This window comes from Pongo pygmaeus, chromosome 15, assembly GCF_028885625.2.
Source record: "Pongo pygmaeus isolate AG05252 chromosome 15, NHGRI_mPonPyg2-v2.0_pri, whole genome shotgun sequence".
NCBI classification, from domain to species: domain Eukaryota; kingdom Metazoa; phylum Chordata; class Mammalia; order Primates; family Hominidae; genus Pongo; species Pongo pygmaeus.
Window position 1 is genome coordinate 74,008,002 of NC_072388.2, and position 26,446 is coordinate 74,034,447.

General features: G+C 43.1%; 1 protein-coding gene across 2 annotated transcripts in view; it reads right to left on the reverse strand.

Annotated features, from left to right (window-relative positions):
• Window positions 1-2,311: 2,311 nt before the first annotated feature.
• The window catches only part of NEK9 (NIMA related kinase 9), a 44,862-nt gene continuing 20,727 nt past the window's right edge, over window positions 2,312-26,446 (reverse strand). For both annotated transcript variants that reach the window (XM_054448479.2, XM_054448478.2), the window contains exons 13-22: window positions 26,121-26,167; window positions 24,004-24,159; window positions 21,815-21,923; window positions 21,150-21,311; window positions 17,239-17,409; window positions 15,493-15,552; window positions 11,451-11,659; window positions 8,665-8,826; window positions 7,203-7,415; window positions 2,312-4,857 (exon numbers count right to left, since the gene is read on the reverse strand). In XM_054448479.2, coding sequence (XP_054304454.1) covers window positions 4,735-4,857; window positions 7,203-7,415; window positions 8,665-8,826; window positions 11,451-11,659; window positions 15,493-15,552; window positions 17,239-17,409; window positions 21,150-21,311; window positions 21,815-21,923; window positions 24,004-24,159; window positions 26,121-26,167 — 1,412 coding nt within the window. In that variant the 3' untranslated portion in view covers window positions 2,312-4,734. The remainder of the gene's footprint in view (window positions 4,858-7,202; window positions 7,416-8,664; window positions 8,827-11,450; window positions 11,660-15,492; window positions 15,553-17,238; window positions 17,410-21,149; window positions 21,312-21,814; window positions 21,924-24,003; window positions 24,160-26,120; window positions 26,168-26,446) is intronic.

Here is a 26,446-nt window from a genome sequence, read left to right on the forward strand (position 1 = left end):
CCTGCTTCACCTCTTTACCTTATCTGCCTGGTACCACAGGCACCTGGATTTGGGATCCCTGGATGTTAGTAAGGTCATAGATCAGGGCCCTCCAGAGAGAACAAATTGTTGTTATATGTGGGGAGTGCTTTCTATAAAGGAAGCAGTTATTTGCTCTCATTTTGCTAAAGAAATAAAACAATAGTCAATGCCTTAAGTGTTCCCTTTAATCTCTACATGTTTAGGCCTTGGTTATATTAGAAATATCTTTCAAGGCCGAGCATGGTGGCTCATGCCTGTAATCCCAGCACTTTGGGAGGCCGAGGGGGGCGGATCACAAAGTCAAGAGATCGAGACCATCCTGGCCAACATGGTGAAACCCCGTCTCTACTAAAAACTCAAAAATTAGCTGGGCGTGGTGGAGCACGCCTGTAGTCCCAACTACTTGGGAGGCTGAGGCAGGAGAATTGCTTGAACCCAGGAGGCGGAGGTTGCAGTGAGCTGAGATCGTGCCACTGCACTCCAGGCTGGTGACCTAGTAAGACTCCATCTTAAAAAAAAAAAAAGAAAAAAAAAAAGAAATATCTTTCATCTTTTAAATTTATCTTGATCTGGTCTCTGGGAAGAGGTAAGAACCTTTTTTTTAAAAAATCTGAATTTCTTCCTGGATAGCTCAGAGGATGACAGTAAATAAATGCATGCTGCTTCTTAATGTCTGTATTTTATACAACTTTATCCAAGAAATGTTTAGTGCAAGTAAACATTATAAATTATAAAGTTCATAAAGTTACACCATAGGAGAAATTTCATGGGGAAACTCACGTGGAAACTCATTTCATTAAAAATGTATGCAGATGCGCTGAGACAGTATTTCTTTTTTTTTTTTTTGAGACGGAGTCTCACTCTGTCACCCAGGCTGGAGTGCAGTGGAGTGATCTTGGCCCACTGCAAGCTCCGCCTCCCGGGTTCACGCCATTCTCCTGCCTCAGCCTCCCAAGTAGCTGGGACTACAGGTGCCCACCACCATGCCCGGCTAATTTTTTGTATTTTTAGTAGAGATGGGGTTTCACTGTGTTAGCCAGGATGGTCTTGAACTCCTGACCTGCCCACCTCAGCCTCCCAAAGTGCTGGGATTATAGGCGTTGAGCCACCGCACCTGGCCTGCCAAGACAGTATTTTTTTTTGAGATGGAGTCTCACTCTGTCGCCCAGGCTGGAGTACAGTGGCACGATCTCAGCTCACTGCAAACTCCGCCTCCTGGGTTCAAGCCATTCTCCTGCCTCAGCCTCCTGAGTAGCTGGGACTACAGGCACCCGCCACAACACCCAGCTAATTTTTTTGTATTTTTAGTAGAGACGGGATTTCACCGTGTTAGCCAGGATGGTCTCGATCTCCTGACCTCGTGATCCACCCGCCTCGGCCTCCCAAAGTGCTGGGATTACAGGCGTGAGCAACTGCATCCGGCCCGAGACAGTATTTCTTAACAGCAATGTATGTAATGCAGCACAGCACCTTCTGGCCAACGTTTGCTTTCATTATCAATTTATCACTCTCCACACCTACACAGGATGTGACATAGTGGAGTTTTTCTCCCTAATGTTCATGATTCTGTGAGGTTTAATGATCAGCATCTTTATTTCCACAGTTAATCATTGAAACAATAAATGATTTTTGGCTTTGCAGCAGTTAGGAACATGTTTTATAGTCCTGATTACAGCCCACTCTGCCCTGACCATCATGAATACTTTTTTGGAGGTTTAGGGATTTCATGTGAATGAATTTATTTAAAATGCATTCTTGCCCCTGAATTGTTCTATTATGAATGTTTGTGAACATATGGCAAGTGAAATGAAAATTTTTAGTGTACTTTTGCTTTAAACTTCAGTGAAATGCTCAGCCAAGAGAAGTTGTAACTTGGCTGTGCTATGCCAGGGAGACCAAATTCAGTTCAATCTCTTTGAGGGAAAAGTTTTACAAACCATAAACTGGCATTATCACTTGGAAAGGCCCCCACTGAGACTGAGGAGGTAGGTACAAGAAAGGATCATCCTTCTTTTAGTGGCTCATTTTTTCCCTCCCTCTGCACTTTCGGTACTTTTAGACATTTTTGGGAAAAAAGCTGTAGCAGCAGAAATGATTCTGCTGGCAAGAATAAGAAACTGGAGAGAAGCAAAGAATATTTCTGTGCAAATGTCCCTTGCATTGTTTCTGTTCCAAGAACATTATTTATATAAAGACTCACAGAATCAAAGATTCACGGAGGCCTAGAATCTGGATGTTTTATCCCCAGAGACTAAGGTCCATGCACAGGCTTACTGAGGCACAGTACTGATTAAGAGCTTAAATGTTTATTTAAAACAGAAATGCCAAACCACTCCACTCTCAACCTTTCAAGCAACCTGGCTAACAATAAACTAGTTCTTCCGCAACAATGTTAGAGCAGAGGAGTAACTCAGGTTATACTGTAACTCAAAAGCAATACTACTAGAAAACTTAAAACACCTAGCACTGCATAAAGAAAAAAAGCAGGACAAAATTTAAAGAGAATTAGCTACAGAGAACCATTCAAAGGCATTTCTACTGCCTCATCTTTTACTCCATCCCCCTTTGAACTGGTTTCTGTTTGCATACTTGTTTGGTGGGAAAAAAAATCATATGGCTGTCCCAGGCACAATATGGGAAAGTGCAAACTGTCTCTAAGGCACAGAACTTGGATTCTCCGCCAGATTAATAGCAAATCTAGACTTCCCAAGGGAATATGCTAGAGAAAATGACCACAGCGTTCCACTGCTAGGGAAAGGCTCCCCTATGAACAAGACCAGGGCACTCACCCACCCCCGGCACTCACTTTCACCCCACCTTCTCAGCAACCTGCCCATGTCCATCAGCTCCATGGCAGAAGCAATCCTCATGATGAACACCCAAACTGACCCAGCCTCTCACGCCTGCTGAGATGATGAACATGAGGATACAGGGACATGACAGGTCAATCGGTCCTTAAGAAAATCAAAGTTGCATTTACATGCTGAACCAAAACCCACTGTTACAGTTTATGGCAACCCCCGCAAGTCCCCAGAACTTGCAACTTTAATCAAAGTTTGGCTGCTTCCCTTATTTCAAGAAAAGGTTTCAGTGATTACATTAGTACTAATGTACTAGGCTTCCCAGAACTGAGAAAACAATGGGAACATCAAACCAAAGAAGATCCCATTGAACAGAGTTGCCTGTCCCCAGCAACGGGGTTCTCCCCGAGCATCAGACTTTATGCCACCAGTTTTGGAGAAATGGCAAAATTTCCATTGCACAGGACCTCCCACAATGTTGAACAGATTATCAAACATTTTGGTCTGGGGAAAATGAAACAAAATTAATTTAACTGTTTCTAGGAAGGTGGGATGTGAGACTCATCAAAGGTAGGCTGTGTGACACAAAATACCATATGAACATTTTACAAGGCTAGGTGGAAATACGAAGCTCACATCCTTAAGGAAACCATCAAATACTTGCTTAGAACTTTCTATATGAAGTTTTGTTCTTCTATGACACTATTTCTCTTTGGTAAAGCTAGCTTGTTTCTATCTACAAAGACACAATGAGTACAGGATTAGAAGTGAGCTCTCAGCCAAATTCCTTTTGCAAGTTCTACCTGTTCTGTTAGGCTTCAGGGACTCCCAGGGTTTGGTGCTGGCTTTGGGCCACTCAGGTAGGAAAAATGATACAGATTCATTCGTTATCATATGGCTTCATAAAACACCAAAAGGGGAAAAATACTGACTAGACATACAGAAAGAGAGTGGTTGGGGCTGCTGATATCAAGATCAGAACCCTAAGAGCCATGAAGGCAGAGGCTCAGAGTCTTTTCACGGGCAGAAGACTGAGAGCCCTCTAAGCCCTCTCTAAGATACCAAGTAGAGGCAGCTAAAGGAGGACCTCTTCTCCTTCATGATTTTCTCTTAAGGCTATTCTGACTGCCCTATGGACTCAATTCTCTGAGACACCTCATCCCCTCATCCACAGTTAGGAAATCCCACCCTGCATTGGTCACAGCCTGAGATACCAGCTGTGTGATGAGGAGGGTCGTGCCCTTTCTCTACACCTCACTGAAGAAATTTCAATCAACCCTCAGAGGAAAAGCAACCTAAGCCTACCTTTGCTCCTAGAGCATTTAGCTGCACAGAGTAACTGAACTTTCTCGAAACAAGCCCTAGATTGACTCCATCAGACATATTTTCCTGGACTCAGGGCTCCCGAGAGGGCTCAGACTACTTCACCACTCTGCAGAGGACACTGGGCGGGCCACACCTGACTCCAGCCCACTCCAACTTTACACTTTTCCCTCTCCCACCCAGAGGGGTAATGCCTGGTACTGAATTCCCAAGGCAGCTTCCAATCAATGGTGAAAATGATACATGGGATATAAGCTGCTACCAGCGCAATTAAGGTGAGCACTATGTCTCCTCTTCAAAGGTGGGATCAACAGATGAGGTACAGAGCTGCTGTTGCTATGGCAGTCACTGATGACAAAGCCAGGGCCATGGGGGCCCTTCCATTCTCCAAAACAATAACATCACTCCTAGATCCTATCTAAAAGGCAATGCCACTCTCCAAATGTACAAGGAAAGTGCTTCAGAGCCTCTGCCTTGCGCTCCTTCTCTGCAAGTGAACAAAGCCAGGAAAGCTGCTCTCTGCATTCGGTAAGTGTGCTGTGAAGTTCTTTGGGTCCCAGTTTCCTGGGGGCTCTATAGGCTCAGGAGACTAGAGGCTGGGTCGACAGGAGTCTGTTCCCAGGAGGCACCAGGAATCTGAATCTAAGTCAGGCTTTGGATCCATTTCCATCTCTTCCTTTGCTGTCTGAGTTCCTTTGGAATGCATCCCCACCTGTCCGGATAAAACACAGTTCCACATTAGCAACAGTGCCACCTAGTCACAGCAGTAGTTCAGTACTATATTTTCAATGCCAACCTCTAAGGCACTGGCTAAAGTGTGGCTAACGATTTGTAGCCACGATCTTGTGAGACGCTCATGGCACTATTTTAGATACAGTCCATACCTTTATATTTACTGCAGGTAGGGTGACCAACTACCCAGGTTTGTCCAGGACTGCGGGGTTTCCTGAGATGCAGAACTCTTAGTTTTAAAATGGAAAAAGTCCTGGCAAAACAATCTTCTCCCTGCTATAGCTGCCAATCTTACCGTGTGTGTGTGTGTGTGTGTGTGTGTGTTTTTGAGACATGGTCTTGCTCTGTTGCTTACGCCAAAGTGCAGTGGTGTGATCACGGATCACTGCAGCCTTGACCTCCCCAGATTCAGGTGATCCTCTCACCTCAGCCTCCTGAATAACTGGGACTATAGGCGTGTGCCATCATGCCCAGTTATTTTTTATTTTTGGTAGAGATGGGGTTTCACCACGTTTCCCAGGCTGGTCTCGAACTCCTGGGCTCAAGCAATCTCCCAAAGTGCTGGGATTACAGGTGTGAGCCACCGTGCTCAGCCTGTATATCATTTTCTAAAGTAATTTCATAAACATTAGTTCATTTAATCCTCCAAAGAACCATACAAGGTGTCTATTATTTTCTTTCAGGTGAGAAACCAGGGCTCAGAGAAAACAAAGTAGCCCAAACACCTACAGCTGGCAAATGGCAAAGCCAAGGGCCTAACCCTATTTCTCTGCTTCTACTTCCCTCTATATAAAACAGTAGCATGGCTCTCGAAAAATAATGCAAGCAGCATCACCTTTGAAGTATTTTCACTAAAAATGTTTAATGTGAATCTAATCAAGCCTTAGGTTAAACTTCCAGTTTTCAGAAGTCAGGGTGACAGAAAAACAAGTTAGACAACACCCTGAGAAAACAAGACAAATCTAGAATGTGGGACATTCTGTTGAACAACTGCCTTGGTTTCTTCAACAAGTCAATATCATAAAAGTATTTTTTAAAAAGGTGAAGCAGAGCATGGTGGAACATGCCTGTAGTTCCAGCTACTTGGGGGGCTGAGGTGAGAGAATCACTTGAGCCTGGGAAGTCAAGGCTGCAGTGATCCATGTTTGTGCCACTGCACTCCAGCCTTGGTGACAACGCAAGACCCTGTCTCAAAATAAATACATAAATAAGGCCTGGCGCAGTGGCTCACACCTGTAATCCTAGCACTCTGGGAGGCTGAGGCAGGTGGATCACGAGGTCAGGAGTTTGACACCAGCCTGGCCAATATGGTGAAATCCCGTCTCTATTAAAAATACAAAAATTAGCTGGGCGTGGTGGTGAGCGTCTATAGTCCCAGCTACTCGGGAGGCTGAGGCAGAAGAATCGCTTGAACCCAGGAGGTGGAGGTTGCAGTAAGCTGAGATCACGCCACTGCACTCCAGCCTGGGCAACAGAATGAGACCGTCTCAAAAAAAAAAAATAAATAAATAAACAAAATAAAATAAAAATAAAATAATTTTAAAAAGGTGATGGTGGTGGAGGGAACTGTTTAGATGAAAAGAAATAAGAGACATAAATATAATGTGGGATTCTTGACTGGATTCTAGTCTGATAAAAATGGTTATAAAGGACATTTTTGTGGGGAAAACTGGGAAAATTGGGGTATCAGCTGGATACTAGATGAGAACTGACAACACTAGTATTAATTTTTTTAGGTGTGGTTATAGTATTGTGGTTGTTCAGGAGAATGTCTGTATTTTCAGAGGTATGTAATTAAGTATTGTAAAAGAAAAAACATACACTAAGAAAAAGCAATGCAAGTGATGAAAATGATTCAATCTAGGTGCCTGAACAAGGCCCAAGGCTTCTGGGATTATAATTACAAAAATGGTATCATTAAAAACTAAGGATCGGCCAGGCGCAATGGCTCACACCTGTAATCCCAGCACTTTGGGAGGCTGAGGCGGGTGGATCACGAGGTCAAGTGATCGAGACCATCCTGGCCAACATGGTGAAACCCCGTCTCTACTAAAAATACAAAAATTAGCCGGGCATGGTGGCGCACACCTGTAGTCTCAGCTACTCGGGAGGCTGAAGCAGGAGAATTGCTTGAATCTGGGAGGCGGAGGTTGCAGTAAGTCAAGATAGTGCCACTGCACTCTAGCCTGGCAACAGAGTGAGACTCTGTCTCAAAAAAAAAGTAAGGACCTGCAAAGGAACAAGTCTATTTCAGTACTTCGTGTTTTGTTTCTGTGATTCTTCAAAACAGGCTTAGAAATTGGATTATTCTTTTAATGCTCTCACCTGCTGCCCTCCTTCTAATTTCTTGTTCAACTTCTGCAGTTGGGTAAAAATCTGGAGGTTTTCTTGCTGTAGCTTCTGTTGTTCAGCCAGACATTTTAACACCAGACCCTGCAATCTCTCAACCTCCACCTGCAGAGAGCTGCATGCACACGCAGGAGGAGTCAGTGGTGTTCCCTTCCCAGCACAGATTACTGCAGGATTCAGCCGAGGTGACTAGAGAGACAAGAAGGAGATTGCAGGAGGTTCTGCCCAGGTGTCATTGCTCCTTAATCCAAACCTCCTCTAAGTGCAATCAGATTTTAATTTTAAATTAACAAGATAAATCATATATACACATGAATATATGTAAGAGAAACAGAAATGCTAGGATTATAACAGCGATGGGCACTGATATAACATGGAAAGTGAACTCTCTGCCTCAGTCCCCATTAGGCCAAGGTGGGAGACCAATCATCTATTTTGGAGGACTTTGTGAAAAATTTTAAAGCACCTTGGTATCTTCTCATTTAAAATGCTGAAGTAGGGAAAAGCATGATTTGGTTTGGAACAAGTCTTTCAGATCACAGACCCAAAGGGTCAATATTCATGATATGCAGTGAATCACACTTTAGAAAAGATTTGAGAGGTGGTCAGTAAACAGGACCACCAACACAATTTAAGAAGGTGAACTGACAGAGAAATTAAAACATTCACCTTGAAGTTTCAAAGGTATTAGTACCTCTTCTGGGAAGCTTTCTGATGATCCTAGTCTGGATTTTTCTCTTTTCTACTGTACTTTGTTTATAGGAGGGTTCAGCAAATGGCCCATGGGCCAATTCTGGCCCACTGCCTGTTTTTGTAAATACAATTTTATTGGAACACAAGGATGCCCATTCATTATGTATTACTTGAAGCTGCTTTTTGTGCTACAATGTCAGAGTCGAGTAGTTGCAAAAGAAGCTGTACAGATTTCTGTCTAAAATGGTCTAAAATAATTACTATGTGGCCTTTAATAGGAAAAGTCTAAAATAATTATGTAGCCTTTTATTGAAAAAGTTTCATGACCTTGGCTTATAGTTTTATTGAGGTATTTACCACAATGTCATTTTTACCAAGGTTAGGTGTACATGTGTTGCTTCCTCACTAGACTACCAGTATTACTTCTTTCTTATATTTACAGCCTCTAACCCACCCTGCTAGCATCATGAAAAACTGAATTTGAATTTTGGTATTTCTGAGGCAGAGGGAAAAGACAATCCTTTTAGAAAGGTGTTAGCCTGTCAGAAATGTGGAAGGGTAAATACCTTTCTGAGGCAACTCAGTTTAGTCTTGGGTTGAGGCTTTAAGTACTGCTGAATAGACAGTATAATGAGTTGATGCAGGGCAGCTGAAACCCAAAAGCTAGAGCGAGGCCAGAAGAACCAGGCAGAGCTTGCAGTGACTGTTTACCTAGTTGTGATTCAAAGGCAAAAAGCTCAGTTACCGAGGCTTCTACTTGGGGTTTGTGTTCCAAAGGAGCTTCAGAGGCCACTTTGAGTCCTTGCAGCTCTTCATAGGGCAGGGTATCTTTCTCAGATTCTGAAAACGCTGCACTGAGAGGAGATGGGCTGTCAGGCATGGGGATAAATTCTGCATTTTCCAGCTCCTGTGTATATGAGAAAGAATCTCATTAGTCTGTTTGCAGTATTTGCTTCCTCCCAAATTCCCTTCTCCTTTTTGCTGTATTTTCCCTCTCTCATGACTTCAGCACCCTCTAGTGGGCAAGACAGTTGTGGTTAACAACATATCACAGACTACCTGCGAACAAACTGCCACCCCTTCATCAGAGAAACAGTGATGCAAAGGCAAACTCAAAGAACACAGGCTGGAGTGTCTGGTGTGTCACTCCAACACGCTTATTCTACACAGGCTATTCAGTGAGCTTGGAAGCTCCAAGGAAGTGTCAGTGAGGCTGGCTGCCACACTGCTGAAAGCTGAGGCTAAAGGTGCAGACAGAACAGCATGCTGCTTCCTCTGTTCACGCTCCTCAAATCACTAGCAAGTTTAGTCTTATTAGACAGGGAGCTTTAAATCTACAGATTTGTTTTTGAAACAGGGTCTTGCTCTGTTGCCCAGGCTGGAGTGCAGTGGCACAACCATGACTCACTGTAGTCTTGACCTTTGGGACTCAAATAATCCTTCCACATCAGCCTCCTGAGTAGCTAGGACCACAGGCATGTGCCACCATGCCCGGCTAATTATTATTATTTTTTTTTGAGACAGAATCTCACTCTGTCACCAGGCTGGAGTGCAGTGGCACAATCTCGGCTCACTGCAACCTTCACCTCCCAGGTTCAAGTGGTCCTCCTACCTCAGCCTCCCTAGTAGCTGGGATTACAAGCGTGTACCACCACAACTGGCTAATTTTTTGTATTTTTAGTAGAGACAGAGTTTCACCATGTTGGCCAGGCTGGTCTCAAACTCCTGACCTCAAGTGATCTGCCCGCCTTGGCCTCCCAAAGTGCTGCGATTACAGGCGTGAGCCACCTTGCCCAGGCTTATTTATTTAACTATTTACTTTCTGAGATGGAGTCTCACTCTGTCGCCCAGGCTGGACTGCAGTGGTGCGATCTCGGCTGACTGCAACCTGCGCCTCCTGGGCTCAAGTGATTCTCCTGGCTCAGCCTCCCAGGTAGCTGGGATTACAGGTGCGTGCCACCATGCCCAGCTAATTTTTTTTTTTTTTGAGACAGAGTCTCGCTCCGTCACCAGGCCAGAGTGCAGTGGCACAATTTCGGCTCACTGCAACCTCCACCTCCTGGGTTCAAGCGATTCTCCTGCCTCAGCCTCCTGAGCAGCTGGGACTACAGGCGTGCGCCACAATGCCCGGCTAATTTTTGTATTTTTAATAGAGATGGGGTTTCACCATGTTGGCCAGGATGGTCTTGATCTCTTGACCTTGTGATCCACCCGCCTCGGCCTCCCAAAGTGCTGGGATTACAGGCGTGAGCCACCTCGCCTGGCTAATTTTTGTATTTTTAGTAGAGATGGGGTTTCACCATGATTGGCCAGGCTGTTCTCAAACTCCTGACCTCAGGTGATCCTCCCGCCTTGGCCTCCCAAAGAGCTGGGATTATAGGCGTGAACCACCGTGCCTGGTCCTGGCCTTATTTTTTTTTAAATTTTTATAGAGATGGGGTCTCCCTATGTTGTCTAGGCTGGTCTCAAACTCCTGGGCTCAAGCAATCCTCCTGCCTTGGCCTCCCAAAGTGCTGGAGTTACAGGTGGGAGCCATCATGCCCGGTCTTTTTTTTTTTTTGGTAAAAAATTTAAAATTTCACAAACCATAAATATTTACTGTAGAAAATGAGAAAATACAAATGGGCGAAGGAAACTAATAAAATTCACCAGCAATTCCATCACTCACAGACAACCACTTTAAAAACTGTCAATACATAGTCTTGTTGACATTCTTTTGTGTATTACGTATTTCCTAAAAGAATGAGATCATACAGATATATCATCCTCTTCTGCATAGCCATATGTTGTGACTAACTTTCCATGAAAATAAATATACTTCAACATTCTTCTTTTTTTTTTTTTGAACAGGGTTTCGCTTTGTCGCCCAGGCTGGATTGCAGTGGTGCAATCATGGCATGGCTCGGCTCACTTCAGCCTCGACTTCCCAGGTTCAAGTGATCATCCTGCCTCAGCCTCCTGAGTAGCTGGAACTATAGGTGCACACTACTACACCCGGCTAATTTTTTAAATTTTTTGTACAGACAAGGTCTTGCGGTGTTGCCCAAGCTGGTCTTGAGCTCCTAGGCTCAAGTGATCCTCCTGCCTCAGCCTCTCAAAGTGCTGGAATTATAGGCATGAGCCACTGTGCCCAATCCAACATTTTTACTTTCTGTATCTCAACTTTCATCAACCATCTTCCTATTGTAAGGCATTCCAATTGCTCCAATATTCCATTTCTATAAATGACAGTATACATCTGTAAGCTTAATCTTTATATACATGTACTACAAAAACTGCCATCAAGGTAGGTTATAGTAACTTATAATACATTCACTTAAGTAACAAGGGTTTGAGAACACTTTTTATCTTTTTGGAAAGAAAAAGGATTAGTGATTAAGCAATTTCTTTCCAGGTAGAAATCAGAAGGCTGGATTCAGGATGCACAACGGTTTACTAGGTACTTGGAAAACTGAGAGACCCTAACAGCTCTTTCTAGTTCCTGCAAAGGGCCAGATATTTTATCCAAGTTACTTCTTCCAAAGGAATTACCTTTCGAAGCCAGCCAGGACAGGAGCTGCTGGCCCCATTACTGTTCCCCATGGCCTCTGTGGGACTGATTAAACCTTCCATTCCTCGGTCTGCTTCCATTGTTCCTCGGAAGCCTCCACTTGGGTCAGGAGTTTCAGATTCCTGCTGACTGTCCTCTTCTTCACCACCGCCGCCCCCGCCGCCTCCTCCCGGGCTAGAGCTCTGAAACACTGACAGATACACAGCACAGAAATAGACAGCTTTGCTATGCAGCAAGACAGATTTACCATCTGACAACCCTACTTACCCTGGAAAGGTGCCTATAAGCTGCATGAAGTGCAATGGCAACAGTGCAAGTCAAATGTTAGGGACTAAATTTTTGGTTTTCATACAAACTATGTTTTGTAATTTTGTATCAACCATTTACCAACTCTGTTTATCTTATATCCATAGCATTCTAAAAGCATTTGCCAAACAATCCCCCCAACCACAGCCTACCAAATCTAGCACCCATGCTTACTCTGCTTCTTTAAGAGATACATTCAGATTCCAGCATCCTCCATAGACACTTATCTTATATAAAAAGGTGTTTAATATTTGAGCCAAACTCCTCTTAAAGTTGCCAGATAAACTTACCATTAACTCCCTGTCTGGGGAAAATCTGAATGTTGAATTCTTCAACTTTTTTTTTTTTATTTGAGACCGAGTCTAGCTTCTGTTGCTCAGGCTGGAGTGCAGTGGCCCGATCTTGGCTCACTGCAACCTCTGCCTCCCAGGTTCAAGCAATTCTCCTGTCTCAGCCTCCCGAGTAGCTGGGATTACAGGCACACACCACCATGCCCAGCTAAGTTTTGTATTTTTAGTAGAGGCGAGGTTTCACTATGTTGGCCAGGCTGGTCTCGAACTCCTGACCTCAGGTGATCCGCCTGCCTTGGCCTCCCAAAGTGCTGGGATTATAGGCGTGAGCCACTGCACCCGGCGATTTTTTTTTTGAGGCACAGTTTCACTCTGTCATCCAGGCTGGAGTGCAGTGGCGCAATCTTGGCTCACTGCAACCTCCGCCTCCTGGGTTCAAGTGATTCTCGTGCCTCAGCCTCCTGAGTAGCTGGGATTACAGGTGCCCGCCACCATGCCTGGCTAATTTTTGTATTTTCAGTAAAGATAGGGTTTCGCCACGTTGGCCAGGCTGGCCTTGAACTCCTGACCTCAAGTGATCCACCCGCCTCGGCCTCCCAAAGTGCTGGGATTACAGGCGTCAGCCACTGCGCCCGGCCAATTCTTCAAAATTTAATGTGAACATTACATTCTCTGATGACTATCTGTATGAATTTTTATAATATAATGGCTGATTCTTTCATATCATACAGCGTATTCCAAGCAACCTTAATGAAGACTAGCTGATGTGTGGTCAGGAAATGAAACTGAATTTTAATATGGGCCAAAGAAGAATATAATTAAGAAGATTAATTTGTCAAAGTTAAAAAAAAATTGCCTTGTATTTTTTTTTTCTCTTATTCCTCAGGGATCCTTGTTCTGACGCCTGGTATTTTCTGAGGCTAAATGTAAAGAAGGGTTAATTATCACCTGCTGTGCTGGCCTGGGGACTAACTGGGTCATGCTGAGATCCTACGGAAGCAGCAGAACTATAGTTACCAAAGTGAGTTCTGAAGCTTACTTTTTTGTTTTAAATGGCTTTTTAAGATTATGCTGCATTTTAGATATACCTAAGACTATTTTAACATACGTGTAAATTTTCATGCCTAACAATAAACATAGGTCTATTTGCCACTAGAACTAGAACTGCACTATCCAATATGAGTTACTAGCCATATGTGCCCGCTTAAACTTAAAGAGAATTAAAAATTCATTTCCTCAGTCACACGAGCCACTCTCTGGAGTGCTCAATAGCCACAGAAGACCGGTAGCTACTATACTGAACAGCACAGATATAGAACATTTCCATCACTGCAAAAAGATCTACTGGACACTGCTGAACTAGAGCATTACCTATATCACTGTATTTGCCTTGTGAATTCCTTCCTTCTCTGGCCTCCTACCCAGATGAAACCATTCTGTTTCATTTTATATTTATCATTTCTTCTTAAAAACTTTATTGCCTTTATGCATACTTAAATAATACATTACTATTTATTTTACTTTTATTTATTTTTTTTGAGATGGAGTCTTGCTCTTTCACCAGGCTGGTGTACAATGGCGCAATCGTGGCTCACTGGAACCCTCGCCTCCCAGGTTCAAGCGATTCCCCTGCTTCAGCCTCCCGAGTAGCTGGGACTACAGGTGTGCACCACCACGCCTGGCTAATTTTTTTTTGTATTTTAGTAGAGACAGGCTTTCACCATGTTGGCCAGGATAGTCTCAATCTCCTGACCTTGTGATCTGCCTGCCTTGGCCTCCCAAAGTGCTGGTATTACAGGCGTGAGCCACCACGCCCAGCCTATTTTACTTGTTTCTAAACTTTATAAAAAGGCATGTAGTCTGCTGCAACTTGCTTTTTACATTTCACATTATGGAAATATTTGGAGATGTTCACTTTCACTCCAATGGATGGTTACAACACATTTAATCAACAAATAGTTACTGAGCATTTACCATTTGCCAGGCACTGTTCTAGGGAAGTAGATAAAATGGATAAATAAAAAAGACAAAAATCCCTGCTCTTCCTCGAGTTTACATCTTCTCACCAATGGACATTTGCTTTTAATTTTATGTTTTTCCTTTAAATACTGTTCTAGCAAAACAAAGTTGTAGGAGAACTGCTGTGCTTAGCGAAAGATCTTTAGTCAGTTTTGACAGATATTAATATACATAAACAGATGCCAAGCTATGGGCTACTTGACTATATATAATATGGTGTAATAAGTTGGTGTAAATGTGTAAACTGAAGTTCGACAAGTCTAGATCATGTTTTCAGCTGTTTCTTTTTGGAGGTTTAATCTGTTTGATTGACTGACTGTTTATGTATTTATTCATTCATTTGAGATCGGGTCTTGCTATGTTGCCCAGGCCGGATTGCAGTGGCTATTCATAGGCATGATGATAGTGCACTGCAACCTTGAACTCTTGGCCTCAAGTAATCCTCCTGACTCAGCTTCCTGAGTACCTGGGACTAACGGCTGTGCCACTGTGCCCAGCTTTAATCTGCTTTTATTCTGGGTGTTTATGTGTTTTGATTCCAAACAATATCAGAATCTGGGCCGGGCATGGTGGCTCATGCCTGTAATCCCAGCACTTTGGGAGGCTGAGGTGGGCAGATCACTTGAGGCCAGGAGTTTGAGACCAGCCTGGCCAAACCTACTAAAAATACAAAAAATAGCTGAGTGTGGTGGTGCATGCCTGTAATCCCAGCTACTTGGGAGGCTGAGGAAGGTGAACCACTTGAACCTGGGAGGCAGAGGATGCAGTGAGCCGAGATTGCGCCATTGCACTCCAGCCTGGACGACAGAACAAGACTGTGCCTCAAAAAAAATAAATAAATAAAATAAATCAGAATCCTGGTTCTGAGACATCAAAGACTACAGGGACTCTAGCAGGTAGAAAACCAAAAAGGAAAATAGATTCAATTTCCTGGCATGGTCCCCAATAATAGAGAACCATGAAGACAGCAGTCAAAGGAAATCTATCAGAGATCTTTGGGATGATTCTCCTAACCACACTGAAAGTTTAGCCGAGTTTTATTCTGAGTGCCTGTTGTGGTGAACTATTTCTTTAGACTGGAATACCCCTAGGAATACCGGGGAAGTAGAGGACTCATTACCCCCTAGAATAGTAAGGAAAGGAATAATACATAAGTCATATTACAGTACTGGGCAAGCTACTTAATTACTTCCATATGCGTTGGAGGCAAAGATGATGTACTGACCACAATGTAAAAGTTATAACTTACTGCAAAACCAAACAAAATATGATCTTCTCTCTTAACCACTGTATTCCTCACTTCCCAAAGACATTTCCCATTTTCCTTTGAGTTTTGGAGTCTACATGCAATCTAACCAAAAGACCCACACTTCAGAAAACCACTGGTACCTGAGACATTGGTACTTACCAGTTCCAATGGATAAGCCACTGCTATTGGAACGGATGGTCTTAGAATTCAATACTTTCTCTGAGAAAAAATATTTGGTAGGTAAGCACTGTATACAGATATAGGCAAGAAAAATGAGAGAAGACTAGGATAGGGAGATAATTGCTCTCCCTGACTCCAGATAACTTTAGAACTATAACTTACAGTTTTAGAAATTAGTATCATAAGCTAAGCACCACTTGCTATTCTAACTATATTCACTATCTACATTAGCAACTGTCTGCCTTGGCTGGTCACTAGAATCACCTGGGAAGTTTTAGAAAGTAACCATGTGTTTGAGACCAGCCTAGGCAACATGGCAAAACTCAATCTCTAAAAAAAAATACAAAGCTAGCCAGGTGTGGTGGCACTGGCCTGTAGTCCCAGCTACTTGGGAGGCTCAGGTGAGAGGATCAATTGAGCCTGGGAGAGGGAAACTACAGTGAGCTGTGTTTGTGCCACTGCACTCTACCCTGGGTAACAGAGTGAGACTCTGTCTCAAAATTTAAAAAAAGGAAGTAACATTGCATAGGTCCGTAGGTTCCACCCCAGAGATTCTGATTTAATTGGTCAGGGACAGGGTCTGGACCACGGTATTCTTAAAAGCTTCTTGGCCGGGTTCAGTGGCTCATGCCTGTAATCTCAGCACTTTGGGAGGCTGAGGCAGGCAGATCATGAGGTCAGGAGTTCAAGACCAGCCTGGCTAATATGGTGAAACCTCAACTCTACTAAAAAATCCAAGAATCAGCCAGGTGTGATGGTACACTCCTGTAGTCCCAGCTACTCAGGAGACTGAGGCAGGAGAATTGCTTGAACCTGGGAGGTTGCAGCGAACCGAGATCACACCACCGCGCTCCAGCCTGGGTGACAGAGCAAGACTCCATCTCAAAAAAATAAAAATAAAAAATAAATAAATAAAAAGCTTCTCAAGGATTCTAATGTATGTGCTGCTAAGGTTGCAAACCACTGATCTAAAAGTAGACTTATAAACCCTTACACAGGCATTTATAAAGTAGTTCATAGCAAAGTAATCTTTATGCAGAAAGCGCTTATAATTTAAAGTTTCTTTTAAAGGATGTACTGAATGTTTCTCATGAAAGCATAAGCACAGACAACAAATTAATTGATGGATGATTAGAAGTAACAAATTCTAGGGCCAGGCATGGTGGCTCACGCCTGTAATCCCAGCACTTTGGGAGGCCGAGGCAGGTGGATCACCTGAGGTCAGGAGTTCTAGACTAGCCTGGCCAACGTGGTGGAACCCCGTCTCTACTAAAAATACAAAAATTAGTCAGGCGTGGTGGTAGGTGCCTATAGTCCAAGCTACTTGGGAGGCTGAGGCAAAAGAATTTGCTTGAACCCAGGAGGCGGAGGTTGCAGTGAGCCGAGATCACACCATAGAACTCCAGCCTGGGCGAAGAGTGAAACTCCATCTCAAAAAAAAGACAAAAAAAAAACAAAACAAACCAAAAAAATCAATTCTAAGGGGGGAGGCAGAGCCCAAAGTTATATTAAAAAATAATCAAGAGATGGCAGATAGCAAAGCTCCAGGAAATGACAATGTTCTGTTCCCACCAGTAGACATGGCATCCTTGACCATTACAAGACTTACAGAAATGGCTTCTTCAGGACATTTCTGTTTCCAACAATGTGACCAACAGTACTCAGACGTGGGTCTACCCTCTCTCTGTCAAAGCCATCCCAACCCCAGACGTATGAAACTCTTACCAACAATAAGAATGGTATGCCAGCCACGGCAAGACAGGTCCGGGACATGATGCAGAGATCCAAAAATAGGCCGAGGCCATGAGGTACAGATATCAGAGCCATGTGGTCTCTCTGTGGGGGTCATTGCCAGGCGGCCATTACCACCATTGCCCCAGGCAAAAATGTGATTATCTAGGAAAAAAGTTAAACAGCAGACCATTTAACAGAACACTGGCTTCCCAACTCTCTGGGTTCCCCATCTTTATATCCTAGAGCTAGAAAGACTTCCCACTATGTACTAAACAAGGGAAAGCTGATTATTCTCCTATATAAAGCCTAAACTCTTCCTGATTCCACTCGGGTAAAAATGCCCACTCTTCCTATGTACTGCCATTCATTCATTCATTCATCCATTCATTCACCTTTTTCTTCAACAACTTTTTATTGGTCATTCATTCAAACAGTGACTGAACATCTACTTCATGACAGGTACTGCATGGGGTGATAGAGCAGTGAACAAAACCAAGTCCTTGCCCTGTGGAACTGACATTCTAGTAGGGGAGACTGATAATAATAAATACACACCTAATATTTAAGGTGGTGATAAATGCTATGAAGATAAATGGTGGAGAAAAATAAGTGGAAACAAAGAGTAACAGTGGGGTGGGATATCATTATTTTAAATAGGGTAGGTCAGAGGAGTTCTTTCTGACACTTGAACAGAGATCTACTGGAGTGAGGAAGAGTTTACAGGCAGAGAGAACAGCAACAGCAAAAGTAATGTCAGTAGCACAAACAAGGAACAAGGAGACCCCTGCAGCTAGAACAAAGTAAAGGAAGGGACGGGATAACAGAAGGGGTCAGGAGGTGGCTGGGGTCCTGCTCACATAGGGCCAGTTGGGCCACTGTGATGACTCTGGTACTTACTGACTGATAGAGGAAACCACTGGAGGTTTTGAGCAGTAGGTATTTAAGAGAATCCCTCCGTCTACTGAGGAGAACTGATGGCAGGGGAGCAAGGATGGAAGCAGGGAGACCAGTTGTAGTGGAGATGGTGAGAAGTGGTTGGATTTATTCTGAAGATAACCAATATGGATGGCATGTGGAGTGTAGGAGGAAGTTGCCATTTACTGAGACAGGAAGGCTGCAGGAGGTACAGGTCTGGGCAGAAAATCAGAAGTTTGATTTTGAGTATACTAAGTTTGTCTGAGATGCCTATAACTTCTTATCCAAATCAGGCTTTTTAAAAAAAATGAAACAGGGTGGCTATTAATCATTAAGCCAGGACAACAGGCATGAAGGCATGAATCAGGATTGGTCTAAGATAACTGGGTTATATGGGCCACCCTAAATTTAGACATCAAGTTGAGGAGCTGTTGAATAAATGAGTCTGAAGGTCAAGCCTGGTGATATAAAGCAGTCAATGTATAGGGGGAATTTAAGGGAACGAGCTCACTTTGGAGAGACAAGTGAGCCTTGGGGTACTCCAGGACTTCTTAGAAGACTAGGCTGCTGCTATTACAGCACCTAACACCTGCCTGTGCTAGTCCCCTACTCTTACTAGAGTGTGAGCTCCTTGAAAGCAGGGGTTTTCTGAGACTCATTTCTATATTCCTAGAGCCTAAAAGAGGACTTGGACATGAATGAGGCCATCAAGTACAGTTCAGAGGAGTATAGGAACATCAAGAGGTAATATGCCCAGCCACAGAATCCAAATTTACATTCCTCATTCTGAAGTTAAAGTCATGAACTACACAGATCTATTCAAGAAACATGAGCTCTCCGAAGCCCTGTCAGAAAGTGCTACTGCATTTGCTGCACTAAATTTATCTTCAGTGACGTCCTGACTTTGTCCTGTGTAACGTTTCCATTTATCCAAGTCTGGCCTAAACAGTTTACTCCTTAAAGTCCCTTATTTTGGGACAAGCAGAGAGAGTTAATGTGCTGTTCTGAATGCTGGTTTATTTAAATATGGTAACAGATCACCTCACTGACAATATCCCTGAGACCCCTCATGAGTACAGAACAGGCATGGACCAAAAGAAAACAAGGATATCTCAGAGCACAAGCAACAGTAAAAAAGTTGGTGAGTCAAAAGATAAGAAGATGAAATGTATTGGCTGGGCACGGTGGCACACGCCTGTAATTCCAGCTACTTGGGAGGCTGAGGCAGGAGAAGCACTTGAACCCGGGGAAGTGGAGGCTGCACTGAGCCAAGATCACACACCACTGTACTCCAGCCCGGACGACAGAGCGAGACTCTGTCTAAAAAAAAAAAAAAAAAAAAAAAAAAAGAGAAAATGAAATGTGAGTTGTTACCAGTCAAGTGAAAAAAGTGGCTACAAAAATTTAGAAGTTCAGATGATGACACAGGAAAAAGAAAAAAGAGGAAAAAAGCAAGCAAAGAAGGAAGGGAATGTAGGATAGCAACAGCAGCAGTACAGAAGAGGAGTGACCAGGCGCGGTGGCTCACGCCTATAATCCCAGCACTTTTGGAGGCCAAGGCGGGTGGATCATCTGATGTCAGGAGTTCAAGACCACTCTGGCTAACATGGCAAAACCCCATCTCTACTAAAAATACAAAAATTAGCTGGGCATGGTGGCGAGTGCCTGTAACCCCAGCTACTCAGGAGGCTAAGGCAGGAGAATCGCTTGAACCTGGGAGGCGGTAGTTGCAGTGAGCTGAGATCGCGCCACTGCACTCCAGCCTAGGCGACAACAGTGAGATTGTGTCTCAAAAAAAAAAAAAAAAAAAGAAGAGGAGTGAGGAACCAGACAATACTGCGGAAAGAAATAGCCACAGAGGACCAGGCACAGTGGCTCACATCTGTAATCCCAGCACTCTGGCAGGCCGAGGTGGGCAGATCACAAGGTCAGGAGTTCAAGACCAGCCTGGCTAACATGGTGAAACCCTGTCTGTACTAAAAATACAAAAATTAGCTGGACGTGGTGGTTTGCACCTGTAATCCCAGCTACTCAACTCAGGAGGCTGAGGCACAAGAATCACTTGATCACTTGAACCCGGGAGGTGGAGGTTGCAGTGAGCCAAGATCATGCCTTTGTATTCCAGGCTGGGCAATAGAGCAAGACTCCATCTCAAAAAAAAAAAAAAAAAAAAAAAAAAAAGGCCAGGCACAATGGCTCACGCCTGTAATCTCAGCACTTTGGGAGGCCGAGGCAAGCAGATCACCTGAGGTTGGGAGTTCGAGACCAGCTGACCAACATAAAGAAACCCTGTCTCTACTAAAAATACAGAAATTAGCCAGGTGTGGTGGCGCATGCCTGTAATCCCAGCTACTCGGGAGGCTGAGGCAGGAGAATCGCTTGAACCTGGGAGGCAGAGGCTGTGATGAGCCGAGATTGCGCCATTGCACTCTAGCCTGGGCAACAAGAGTGAAACTCTGTCTCAAAAAAAATCGTCTCAGAGAAAAGAGAGGAGAAAAATCAATTAGACCAACTCAGAAATCTGAGAGATACATAATATAGAGGAAAGCAGCCCTTCAAACCTTAGCAGTCCCTATGGACATCACTGCAGTACAGCTGACCCCAGCCAACAGAGAAAATATGCTGTCCTCTCCAGCTACCCCATCAATGTTTACTGAAATCAATCAACAAGATACTGGGCAAGTTATATAGAAGTACTTAATAATTCTTATAACATTTTACCAAAAAAGTGAAAGCTGAAATGAAAAAAGGAGGAATGTAGAACACTAACCTATGATTATCTAGAAATCTGGCCTTTAAAAACAATCACTATGTTGAATACATGGAAAGTTAATAAAGCTCAATATATATAACCGGCCACCAATTTAATACAAATAAAAAAGTACATCCACAATTCAGCTATACACATACAGTCCATTTCTTTCCCAGCCAAGAACTGAAACACAGCCATGTGTCCAGAAAGCTTGAAATGATATGTACAGACTCACCATCAGTGGCAGCAATGGTAAACTCATCACCACAGGAGACCCTGATCACTTGCTTCCCACCTAGGGGTCCCCCCAACAGGTTGATTCCCAGACGCTTCTTGTAGTTCCCAACGCCCAGCTGCCCACACTTGTTGCAGCCAAAGGTCAGCAGCCGGCCTCGCTCTGAGAGAGAAGCAAAAAGAAATAACAAGGCACAAATGAGTCCTGGAACCCAGAGAAGATGCAGCCAAGCAGACTTCATGGATTAGCTTCCGGTTGTTAGAATATACAAATACAAAACTAGCCACATGATCCTGGACCTAGGACAAATAGAGTATCTAGGCACTATAACCAATTAGATCCAGTCAGCAACTCGATATTGTATTCTCTCTCCAGTACTGTATTTTTAGTGAGAAAAATGAGTACTACCTTAGAATACTTATAAAAGGTGCTAATCAGAGACAACAGATGTCTGGGATCATAGGTGTGGTGTTCTCATAAAAGGATGTATTTATTATGCATTTATAATAATTATCAATAAAAATATGTACCTGAATACATTAATGAGATAATACTAGATGTTCAGGGGAAATCGGGATGACATACATATAAAGAAAACCTAATACCTGATAGAAAAAAAGAGGCTCAGCTACTAAGGCATGTGATACAGTTGTAAATCAACTTACCATCAATAGCAGCTGTGTGAGTCTTGCCTGGGGCAATGGTACGGATCTTATAAAAGGACAACTGTTTGGCCAAGGTAAAGGACGTTGTGTAGGGAACTTCATGGTATGCCTGAAACAAAATAAAACACAAAGCAGATACACAAGGTAAGAAAATCAAGGGAAAATCAGGTTGAGAATGGAAAAAAGTCCTGGTGACCAAAAGGCCTTTCAAATGAGTTATATTACTAAGAAGAGGGTGCCAGGTAGTTTTCCATCTCCAACAGAAAACAAGAGGAAATAAGCTCAATATGTAATCAGAGAATGCAGCACATGAGGCAGAACTTTCTGACAACCAAAGTTTTAGATTCTGATTAGGGTTTATAAAACATGAACTTTCCATCCCAGAAGGTATTTATATAAGGAGAGAATCATTGACATTTACCTTGGTTATACACTCTGCATATCTAAAAAGGGCAGGGCAAAGAATTAAAGTCCTGAGGACTGTCTCTAGCCCATAAAGGAATCAGTTTACTGTGATCTAATTTCATCTATAGGGTAGTGTTTCTCAACTTAATTAAAACTCATGTTCCCTTTGAATTAGTATTAAAAAAGAATCCTCTCATTTAAGTTTAAAATTTCACAACAAATCCACTGCTATAATGAAAACATAAATCAAGTAATAGTAATTCTGAATATTTCTTTTTTTTTTGTTTTATTTTGTTTTGTTTTGCTTTGTTTTGAGACGGAATCTCGCTTTGTTGCCCAGACTGGAGTGCAGTGGCACGGTCTCGGCTCACTGCAAGCCCCGCCTCCCAGGTTCATGCCATTCTCCTGCCTCAGCCTCCCGAGTAGCTGGGACTACCGGTGCCCGCCACCACGCCTGGCTGTTTTTTTTTGTATTTTTAGTGGAGACAGGGTTTCACCGTGTTAGCCAGGATGGTCTTGATCTCCTGACCTCGTGATCTGCCCGCCTCGGCCTCCCAAAGTGCTGGGATTACAGGCGTGAGCCACTGCACCCAGCAACTGAATATTTCTTTTCAAACTACAAAGACACTCTCTCCAGCCTTGCCCTGAATTTGTACTCTCCTAATTGAAAATCACTACTTTAGAGATTGCTTAAAAATTAATTCTTACCTTTTTCATTGAGTCAGAAAACTTCTGTCTCTTAATTTTATTCTTTGGAAAATGACAAAACTCATTATATTAACACAAAAAGGAAACTAAGACACAGCCATAAAAAAGGATGAGTTCATGTCCTTTGTAGGGACATGGATGAATCTGGAAACCATCATTCTCAGCAAACTATCGCAAGGACAAAAAATCTAACACCGCATGTTCTCACTCATAGGTGGGAATTGAACAATGAGAACACCTGGACACAGGAAGGGGAACATCACACACCGGGGCCTGTCATAGGGTGGGGGAAGTGGCGAGGGATAGCATTAGGAGATATACCTAATGTAAATGACGAGTTAATGGGTGCAGCACACCAACATGGTGCATGTATACATATGTAACAAACATGCATGTTGTGCACATGTACCCTAGAACTTAAAGTATAATTAAAAAAAAAAAAAGGAAACTAAGACAATATCAGTGGTGAATTTGCTAACATTTTTGAAGACAGAATGGTAATTACATTCAATAAGCCTAAACAGGATCAGTGATTTGGGAGAAATCTAAAAAACTCCAATCAATCAAAGAACTCCAGGAAGGTGATGCATGGAAGTATGTTTTTTTTTATAACATTAATTTGCTTGTTCCTATTTCAATAAGGTAAAAGCTGAATTTCATCATTTTATTCTTTGTAATCAATTTATTTGTTGAAGTATAACACACTGCAAAATATCACACAGCTTGACACATTTTTCTATATACATATACTTGTAAAACCATTACAGATCAAGATATAGGCCATTCCCATTACCCTACGATCCCTTCCACCTCTTCTATTAATACCCCTCCTTCCATAAGTAGCCACAGTTTTGATTTCTGCCAGTATAAGTTAATTTTGCCTGTTCTTGAATTTTACACAGATAGAGCTATATAGCATGTACTCTTTGTGGCTGGCTTCTTTTGCTGCACACAATGCCTATGAGACCATAACTAAAGTCAAATTCCATGGTCACTAAACAATAATGGCATCTCAAAGAAATTCCAACCTAGATAAATTCTGATGATGTGGTTAGAACACCAATCAGGACACTCACTTCATGGTTGATAATTCCCGACATGCACTGATTCAGACCCAGCTTATTGAATTCATTGAGTCCACAGGCCAGCACTTTGCCTGACTGGGTCAACAGAAATGTCCCATCACAGCCACATTGAACTGCAACAATAATCAAGGCCTTGGGAACATCCACCTGCAAGAAAAAAATCAGAAAAAGAAATCCCAAATATATAATTCATATTAGAAAAAAAGCTCTCAAATTCTTTCAAAACAGACATGCTGCATTTAGCAGAATGACTACAGGAAAGTGAGGACTGCTCTATTCTTTTCAGATTTGCCCAGTGTCTTAGAGACTATTTTTTCTTTCTTTTTTTTTTTTTTGAGAGAGAGTTTCCCTCTTTTGCCCAGGCTGGAGTGAAGTGGTGCGATCTTGGCTCACTGCAATCTCTGCCTCCCAGGTTCAAGTGATTCTCCTGTCTCAGCCTCCCAAGTAGCTGGGATTACAGGTGCACGCCACTATGCCCGGCTAATTTTTGTTATTTTTATTAGAGATGGGGTTTCGCCATGTTGGCCAGGCTGGTCTCGAACTCCTGACCTCAGGTGATCTACCCACCTTGGCCTCCCAAAGTGCTGGGATTACAGGTGTGAGCCATCACGCCTGGCCAAGACTACAATTTTCTTTTCTTCTTTTTTTTTTTTTTGAGGTGGAGTCTTGCTCTGTCGCCCAGGCTGGAGTGCAGTGGTATGATCTCGGCACACTGCAACCTCTGCCTCCCAGGTTCAAAGCGATTCTCCTGCCTCAGCCTCTTGAGTAGCTGGGACTAAAGGCGTGTGCCACCATGCCCGGCTAATTTTTGTGTTTTTAGTAGAGACAGGGTTTCACCATGTTGGCCAGGCTGGTCTCGAACTCCTGACCTCAAGTGATTTTCCGCCTCGGCCTCCCGAAGTGCTGGGATTACAGGTGTGAGCCATTGTGCCTGGCCAAGGCTACTATTGTCAACGAAGAGCTCAAGTTTTACAATATCAAGGAAAAGGTGACAGTTCCAGGTCAACTAAACAAGACAGCCCCCTCTCAGTTTGTCTTAGTAACAGGTCCTACTTAGGGTGACTTGTCAAAAAGTTGAGAAAGAAGCTTCAATTCATTGCTGATTTTGTCCTTTGAGATGGAAGGCTGCTTGACAGTTACAGAAATTCAACAGCCCTGTGGGGTCCCAATCTGGTCATTTTATAAGAGAGGTGACAGAGTACTGAGGTAATATCTAGGACTTCCAAATGCTCATATCTTTTTACAGCTAACTAGACAGGACTGGAGAAGGTGGGGTGATGCATGTGTGGGGTCACAATGGATGTGTGTAAAACCTGAAACCTCAACCCTCACAGTTTCTGCCACAGCCTTTCCAGGAGAAAAGGAACAGCTGGGAATCCCATTGAGGATGGTCCCTAGAAACACATAATAATTTAATTTTTAAAATGTAAATAAAAACTGGTTGGCTAAAAGTTCCCAAGGAAAGAAAAAAAAAAAAAAAAGAAAAGAAAAAACCCAAAACACTGGTAACAATAAATGGTATAGCTGATTTAGCCAACCCTCCAATGGGTAAGCCTGTGCCCTAGGGTAGGTGGGAGAGATGTGACTGTGCTTTTCCCCCAGCTGGTATCAGCCTCTGTGAGCCTCTCACAGGGCCAGCTCTGGCAAGGCTGAGAGTAATTAGATGATATGTTTCATGCAACATGACCGCTAAACAAAAACAACTACTAATATTTCATCTGGTGGTCAACTGTAGAAATAGCAGAGGAAAATGGCTGTGTTGGGTTAAGAGACAGTATACTGCTTTACAGTATCTTCTCGAGTTTTCCAGTGTATTTGTAGCTATATGTGACTTTTCTGCTGTACATGCTGATTTTAGCTGTCATCCCTGAGTAAGATGTGACTTCACAATGTCCACAGTCGCTGTATCCACTTTCTCAATTTTCTATGATTTGGTCAGATGACAAGACCACAGGGTGCTAAATCAGGAATCCTAGATTGTCGGTCTCCCAAACAGGAAACACTTCAGAAATAAACACCTTGATACAACAGAGCCAAGGAAAGAGGACATATTATTGGAGTCTGTGCAACTTAGATAGGTTTTAGAAATAAGTTGCTTCTGATTTTACCTTTTGTGGTGTATAATAATCCTCTTCTGAATCCAAACCCAGTCGTCCTGAAACACACATTAAGAATGAAAATCATTATAATGAGGGCTTCCTTCCCATTGAAGAGGTTCTGTAAGATTCTCTTTTGCCAGGTGCGGTGGCTCACACCTGTAATCCCAGCACTTTGGGAGGCCGAGGCAGGCGAATTATGAGGTCAGAGGTTCGAAACCAGCCTGGCCAATGTGGTGAAACCCCGTCTCTACTAAAAATACAAAAAATTAGCTGGGTGTGATGGCGTGTGCCTGTAATCCCAGCTACTCGGAAGGCTGAGGCAGGAGAATCACTTG